This window comes from Ictalurus furcatus, chromosome 17 (genome assembly GCF_023375685.1).
Source record: "Ictalurus furcatus strain D&B chromosome 17, Billie_1.0, whole genome shotgun sequence".
NCBI classification, from domain to species: domain Eukaryota; kingdom Metazoa; phylum Chordata; class Actinopteri; order Siluriformes; family Ictaluridae; genus Ictalurus; species Ictalurus furcatus.
The window spans coordinates 17,989,362-17,997,722 of NC_071271.1; the positions used below are offsets into that span (position 1 = coordinate 17,989,362).

At 38.2% G+C, this 8,361-nt stretch overlaps 1 protein-coding gene across 2 annotated transcripts in view; it reads left to right on the forward strand.

Annotated features, from left to right (window-relative positions):
- crppa (CDP-L-ribitol pyrophosphorylase A) overlaps positions 1–8,083 on the forward strand; it is a 35,990-nt gene extending 27,907 nt beyond the window's left edge. The window contains exon 10 of one of the 2 annotated variants that reach the window (XM_053647019.1): positions 7,096–8,083. In XM_053647019.1, coding sequence (XP_053502994.1) covers positions 7,096–7,200 — 105 coding nt within the window. In that variant the 3' untranslated portion in view covers positions 7,201–8,083. Of the gene's footprint in view, positions 1–4,356; positions 4,416–7,095 lie in introns of those variants that run through there. The other variant, XM_053647020.1, reaches the window with a different exon arrangement.
- Positions 8,084–8,361: the final 278 nt, after the last annotated feature.

Genomic DNA, 8,361 nt, shown 5'->3' on the forward strand with positions numbered 1-8,361 from the left:
CATTTTGGTTATTGATTGAAACAATGCCAGTGTGATGTTTTTTTTTTTTGTTTTTTTTTCTAACTGAACTTGAAGGCAAGACATCAGAAATGATTGGTTTTTCACAGAATCTGCCTTTCTTAATACCTTCTTTTAAACATGAGTAACGTCCAAGATCAATTGGAATTTTAACTTGATAGTTATGTATTTTAAAAGACTGACATTGGGAAAGGGATCAAATACATACAGTCCACCAAACAAGTGGCAAATCTAAAATCAGTCCTTTCACTAACCCTTTCACAATCATATAAGTAACAGTAATATAAAATTGATGAAAAGGCAATATATTATGTATTCCTGTGTTAATATGACCAAATTTACATGTATTTACATACATGCAAATTAACTTTTCCATTCAGTTGTAGTTAAATCATACGTGCATTCATTTTTCTTCTGCGGAGCCAACATGCTGAGAAGTTCAGTCCAGACTTCTCTATCCCCATCTACAGATTCCAGCTCCTCTTGGGGATCCCCAGACATTTCTAAGCCAAAAGGGAGATTTCTCCAGTGGGGGGTCTGGGGGTCTTTGTCAGCCAAGGGGGACATGCCTGACACTGTTCGACATATTGGGAGGTATCCTTATAACAGTGGTCAGCAACCCTGTTCTTGGAGATCTACCTTCCTGAAGACTTTAGCTCTAACCATAATCATGCCCATCTAATCATTGCCTTAAAAAGTTCTTGATCAACTAAAACAGGTGTGCTAGATTTTGGTCTTAGATGCAACCTGCAGGATGGTAGATCCCAGGGAAGAGGGTTAGTGACCACTGCCTTATTTGCCCAAACCACCTCAACTCACTCCTTTCAATTTGGAAGAGAAGTGGCTCTATTCTGAAGCCCTCCCTGATTGTCAAAATCCTCAACGTTAAACCTTGGGGAAGAAACTCTTTTCTGATGCCTGTATTAATGACATGATTCTTTTGTCACTACCCATAGCTCGTGACCATAGGTGAGCTTGGGGATGTAGATTGACTGGCAAACAGAGAGCTTTGTCTGCAAACTGAGCTCCTGCTACAGCAGTAACTCTGTTGCCACTGACCCGATCCACTGGTCAATCTCACAATCTCTTTCTCTTTCCATCACCTGTAAATAAGTTCCCATGATACGTCAACTCCTCTGGCTGAGGCAAAGTCACACCCTTCACCTGAAGGGAGCTTCTTTCTCTTTTTGGGGAGAGAACCATTGCCTCAGACACATAAAGACTTGATTAGCATTCTCCCCTGACCTCTCACAAAGCTGTGCAAAAGTAAACAGCAGGTCCAATGTTCCACACCCTTGGCAGAACCTGCATTGTTCCTGAATCCTAGGTTCAGCTACTGAATGGAGTCTCCACTCCATAATTCTGGCATAGACTTTTCCTGAGAGGTTGAAGAGTGTGATTCCCCTGTAATTGGAACAAACCCTCTGGTCCCCATTTTTAAAAATAGTGACCACCATGTTATCTTTCCAGTCCAAGGGCACTGCCCCAGACCACCATGCAACATTGAATAGGTGTGTTAACTAAACATCCCTATCCACGATAAAGCAGTTGCTGAAGATAGATGAATGAATGACTGACTGAATGAATGAACATTATTCATAGTTAACTTTAGCAGATCTCACATGTAGACCCCCCCCCCCCCCCCTGCCTTTTTTTTAAATATTTTTTTTAAAAACACAAAGTTTTGCCTCCCAGAACCTATGGTGGCCAAATTTATCCTCTTTACTAACATCTTGATAAAGCAGCTCCCAGGCTTATGCATGCTTATTTGTTTTAGTTATTTAAAAATGGAGTAATTTCTGTAATGTGCAAAGCAAGAACACAGCCAATCAACAAATTTATTTTGATTATATTATTTCAACAATTAGATTTGATCATGTTCCCCAAACATGTTAGAGCAATGAAAATATTGACCAGTGCACCATCAAGTTTTGCTAATATAATGATATTAAGCATTATTTAGATTTAATCTTGTTTCCTGCAGGAATTTGTACTGTTCACTTACTAAAGTTATGAGTCTGAATTCCCAGCTGAATCAACCTGCACTATAAGAGGACATGTGCCCCAGCTTGGTGCTGCATGGAGCACCAGTGAATGTTTTATCCATTTTATAAAAAGCTGGAAAGGACACCAGGTATCAGTGGAAAGTTCTCTCATTACAAGTGACAAGTTATTACATCTGCTAGTTGGAGATTTTAAGAGGAATTAAGATTGTACATATTGCATTCCCTCTTTTCTTTAAGGGTGAGCCATAACAATAGACAGAGTGGAGCTCATTAGCCGGGTTTCTGCCGCTTCCTCTGGACGGCTGTCAATTCACAGTGGAAACGTAGTGAAGCATGAGAGTATTGGGTGCTTCACACATCACTTCTTTTCCAACTCTGACTGATTTATGGGGCACTGAATTCTCAGTGCTGGGTCATTTCAGATTGGAGTGTTTTTCTCCACTAGCACGTTTCTCTGACTCCTGTGGGCTTTGCGTTTTCTTTTATAATGTAGTAAGGCTTTATGAGAGAACCAGTGTAGAAATCCAATTTCTGTTATTTAACAGAATGACATGAGACCATTTGATCATTGTGAAAAAGTACACCTTTAAATTGGAGGCAGATAAACATAAAATATTGGCAGGACAGAAATACTTTACTTTAAGATGTTCTGGCTTGTTCTCAAGAGCATTTTTATATTTTACTTTTTACTGTGATGGCTTGGTTAGTTTACAGCAGAATTACAGCAATATTGTTAAAGGAACCGGGCATTTTAAAGGTCAAACTATTACTTTTTGTTTACATATAATTAATAAATTGTCATGGGCCTACCATTGAACCCATCCTTAATATATTCACTGGAAAACTAAGGCAATAAGGTAAAGTCATTCAAAAAGCCAACTTTGAATGGGAACCAGGAAATTCTTACTTACTCTGACCTTTTCTCATGATATATGATTCATATTCCACCATCAATATTCCTCAGTGGAAACCGTTCAATATAGGATCTTATGCAGGCGTGGAATCTTTGATCCTCCTTGGTGATCTTTTGCTGGCTTTCATGACTTGACTTAGTTTCATTTTTTTTTTATTTTAATTTTGCCAGTGTTAATGCCAATCCAATAACAAAACCAACCACATGAACAGTTTTGTGTTTAGCTGCGGTTAATTTTTGCAACATTATAGACAGGACTGAAAAACTGTTGCGAGTGGGCGGAAAGCATTGCCCATGCAAATATGACAGAAATTTGCAGTGCCCTATTAAAACAGTTCTGTAAATCAGATTTCCCTCCATACATGTTTGATGCATGGACATGTCTTGAGTTGAAAATTTCAAGCAGTTATAGCTGTCAGATATAGAGACTGGGTAAAGAGTTTTGAGGTAAGATGGCTTATAGTGTATTGAGATTTTCTGTTGACTGCACACAGATGTGGTGGCTTCTTAGCCAATGCTTTAAAAAAAACAAGTAAAAATATAGTGACTGTTACATTTGTAAGGAAAAACAGGAAACCTTTTGGACAATTATTTTTATATCAGTGCCAAAAGTAAAATTTAAACAGTGTTGCATTGCATGAGAAATGCTGGGATTAGGTTTATGATTTCAGATCATAATTTGATGTGTTTAGAGAAAGCAATACTTTAATCAATAAGTGAGTAGTGAATCATCTGCAAGCTCACAAACAGACCCTCTTGTGGAAAGTCTCTGTCATGAGGCATGGATTTTAGGTCATGAAGAGAATCTGCTGTAGGTGCATTTGCTACTCATTTAGTTCCCATTGTTTGTTTTAGAGACAACAGAGATCAAAACCCATAACTAAATGTGGTTGTGAGTGACTGAACAACTTCAAAACGACAATGTATGGGTAGTAGCTAGATTTTTACCACCATGGTGGTTAATGAACAAAAATAAATACAAATGAATATAGCTATTATTATTATTATTATTATTATTATTATTACATTATACAAAATGTTGTACTTTGTACTTGTCATAGCGTCTACTCAGGCACAAACATTAATGTGGTGTGTGATGTGACACCACCGCAGTGGCAAACTATCACTGCGGTGTTGCGGTTGTCATGACCACCGTCACGACCCTAGTAGTAGCCCAATGAAATGGTGTCCTATCTTATTTGCAAAGGGATGGTGTGACTGCAGGTTTTCTTTTGTTTAATCAATCAGTCTTAATCTTCAAGTGATTCAGTGTGGCTTCTATCTGTCCGGGAGGACAAAATCAGCAGCCCAGTCCAGGACAAGGAGATTACATGTCTGGGCTATCACTTTTTTATTCATAGTTGCTGACAGACAAGTAGGCTGAGTAGGCCAGTGGTCAACAATGTTTTTTCTTCTCAGATTTCATAACCAGAGAGAGAGAGAAAAAAGACTCACTATTTGCTTTTGATAAAACAAGTAAGTTGTTATTTATTATGTTTAAACAAAATTAATTTCACTGTAGTGTGACATACCTTGATGCTGTAACTCATTCTGAATCGTATGAACTACCTTCTGAACTACACACATCACATTAGCTCTTACTAACAATATCGGTGGACAGTTCATGAGTTCATGTTGAAACTGTGGCGAATTTCCTGATTACACAGTCGCACTTTTTGTTTTATCATGTAGCACACAGTTATAGAAGGGAATTATTTATAATTACACTATCCGGTGTCACCCAGATGAGGATGGGTTCCCTTTCGAGTCTGGTTCCTCTCAAGGTTTCTTCCTCATATCATCTCAGGGAGTTTTTCCTTGCCACTGTTGCCTCTGGCTTGCTCGCTAGGGATAAATTTATCAATTTAAAATTTAGATCTGAAATTTATCTATTTCTGTAAAGCTGCTTAATGTCCATTCTTAAAAGCGCTATACAAATAAAACTGAATTGAATTGAGGTAATCGGTTTAGACTGCAGGGATGATTATGACTTTTACAAAATGGCAGAAATACAATTTTTGTGTGGAAATACAATAAAGTTGTATAACTCTCCAGCTAGCACAACAAGCAGAAACCTTGCAGTTAAGCATATTAAGAAAAATTATTCTAGGCAGAATTTTGCTTGCTGAATTTTTGCCAAGGCTTCAAACATAATGTGCTACCTTAAACTATTTATTAGAAAAGGATAATAACTATAGCTAATGAGTCAACACCCACACAGGGATTTAATACTCGTTTGAGGCTGCAGTAATACATTTAAATAGCTAACTAGCTCGCCATGCTTTATTACATTACGTTAGCTACAGTGCGACTGGCGGTTAATGTGCTCATTCTAACATATTATTAGTTCTACAGTAATTCACAGGGACTTGTATGGTCGACAATCCACAAAATCTAAGACTAATAATAAACACAGCCAATCAATTTTACTGTAACAAGACAGCTAAAAGGGACCTTTTTTCCTCCCTGAATTTTGAATCATGGCCATTGTACCGCTCTCTTTTTTAACTTTCAGTCTCTCCTTATAAGCATCAAAAGACTTAGCAGTTACTTAGGCTTTGAGATCAGCAGTGTCTGCCATTTTGTGCCGAAAAGCAGCTAAGCTGCTAGCTAAAGAAGAAAGTGAAAGAAGAAAGTAACTAGCTAGTGGGACTTAAAATTGCGTGTACAATGAGCGTTAATCTTTCGTTCCATTTAAACAGTGAGTACACAAACACCTAACAGACACTAATTGAAGCACAGGCTTCACTGAGTGTTTGTAAGCACTGTGTCTGTCTAAAATAGTTTGAGTTAAATGATTGCACCATGCAATATTGCAGTGCGACATTTGATCATTTGATTTGCTAAAATATTGAATTCCACCAAGATCAATGAATAATATAGACACTTTGCCAGTCATTTCATTGGTGCATTTTAATGAAATTTTAGGGGAGCTGGGCTTCCCGTGTACTCTTAAATTTAAGCAGTTGCCTGTGCTACCGTTGTTAGGCTAGTGAATCGGGATTCTGGGAAACCAAAACATGAGACGGCAGCACATTAGAGCCTTCACTTGTCCGGTGGAATAGTTAATACATTTATGATTAATCCAACCCTGATCTATGGATAAAATTTTAGGCCCCTGCCATAGCAGATTGGCAATACGGTTGGCAAACAATATGTTATGCGTTAAATGTGTAAATCATGTCAGAAATGGAGCTATTTGCTATATGCAAACATTAGAGTTACTGCGTGCTGTTTGGAATCAATGCTTCGGCGTTCTTTGAAATCGAAACATTAGTGTCAGAAGTGGGATTTCCAGCTTGAGACACATGAGACGTCACACAATTGGAATTCATTAAAAATAAACTACGGCAGGGTGATCTAGTTTATTCCTGAGTGAAAGTGACTTTCCCTTTGAGTTCAACCGAATAGAGAAAGTATATTATGTGGAAAACCCAATATTGTATCCAAATGGAAGTTCCATTTGATTTCTGCATTTTCGTTTTGATTTCATTTCCACACAGTAAAGCAATTCAGGTGACAAATTAGGAGCGGGATTGACATTAGTTGTTGCATGCCAATTAGCAGCTGGGGCAGAGCAAGTAAAGGCAAAGGAGCGCTCATTAAAAACACACGTCACATGAAATAAGACTAAGACAAAAGATAAACGCAAACACTAAGAGACCATCAGAGGAGGATAAGCATTTTCAAGAGCTTGACTGACTTAAAGAATAAAAGCTCTTTTGGTGTCTTTGATGTGTGGTTTTTCTTTGCTGCCTAATATCACGGGCTGTAAATTGTTAAGAATTCCGAGGAGCTATCGCATCGGACATCTTCTAGATGAAGGCACTGGTTAAACTAAATATTAAACATGTGTGTTACAGTAATGAACCTGCCCAGATTATGTAATAAAGTACATTCCCCATCATTTTAACTGCTTTCTTACAGTAATGGGGTGGGTCCACTGACTCATTCAGGCTTTGTGCAGGACTCTTTGGTTATCCATGCAGTTTTTCTGTTTTGTTGCTGGGTTTTTGTGTCTTTTATATTCGTGACTTTCTTGTCCTGAACGGAACTCTCTGTTTACACCCCATTTATTCTTTGCTGAAGGGCTGTTAGTTATGACACCTGTGTAACCTTTTGTAATAAGTGTGTGTGTGTGTGTGTATTTTCCTTCAGGTCCCTGAGCTCTGGGAGAGGTCTGTAGCAAGACTATCAGAAATCACAGAATCTCTTGTGAGAGACAGAAACCCAGTTCTTACTGGACAGATGCTACAAGCCTGAGACACCAGGGTCAACCCCCCCCCCGCCCACACACACACACACATATGCACATTTGTAATTCTCTTTGTGGGGTTTTCCAGTGACATACGTGTTATTGAAGCTAAACAATGCTATGCCTACACCTACAGTACACACAACCCCCACCTTAACCTCAGTAACCCAAAGGAAACCTTTGGCACCAGCTAAATATCTCCACAATGGCAAACCTGTCACGTATACATTTGGTCCCCACAAAAAGATTTTTTTTTTTTTTAATGGCCCACACACAGCACCACCTCAGCCATGGACTTAATCCACTGTACATTATTTTAAAAAAATGACACATTATAAAACCCTGATGTGTAAGCTGTTTAATAAAAAACAAAAAACATTTCTATATTTTTAAACTACTTTTTGTCTTTTCTTGACTCTTGATGTTTCGGCTAGAGTTTAACTAATGAATCACATTAACGCATTGTTTATAGCTTTACGTGCTCTATGGCTGATCCCGGCTAAATTGCACTTTCACATGCTTGTGTAATATTCGTGACACAAACTTGTATTTTCCTCCTGAACAGAACTGTGTAGGTGTGTCGGATCGAGTTATGATCAGCGATGTTGTTTCCCCAGGCAACCTAGACAACCCAACAACAGTGACAGAAAAGTCAGAGGGATGAGTGTAAGGTTGCCACTAGCTTTTGTGTTCAAGTCAAAAACAGCACTAGGTGCATTTTGGTCTGCATCCAGCTAGATTAATACGCTGCCATGATTAGCAGAGGAATTTATTGATAGCGTCACTTCAATGCACAAGTAATGTGGCCAGTGCTTCTTGTTTAAAATGAACTTTTAACAGTCACATCTAACTGCCTGCTATTACACTGATGGCAGGTACAGGATAATTAGGCCCCCAGGCACAGGTTTGCCATTTTACAGCACACATCTTGACTAATAGACATCAGATTAACTTGTCGTAGCAGACAATTTGTCTTCCTTAAATTTAACAGCTTCATTTTTTTAAGGCCAGAACTACTTGCATGATAGTAAAGAATAATAAATATGCTAAACTCCTTACTCAGTTAAAAGTACTGTTACTACTTGGATAAGAAGTAGAAAGTTACTTAAGTAGTTATTCACTAGGTATTTTTACGTTCACTGCATTACATGTTTACACAGAATAATTCA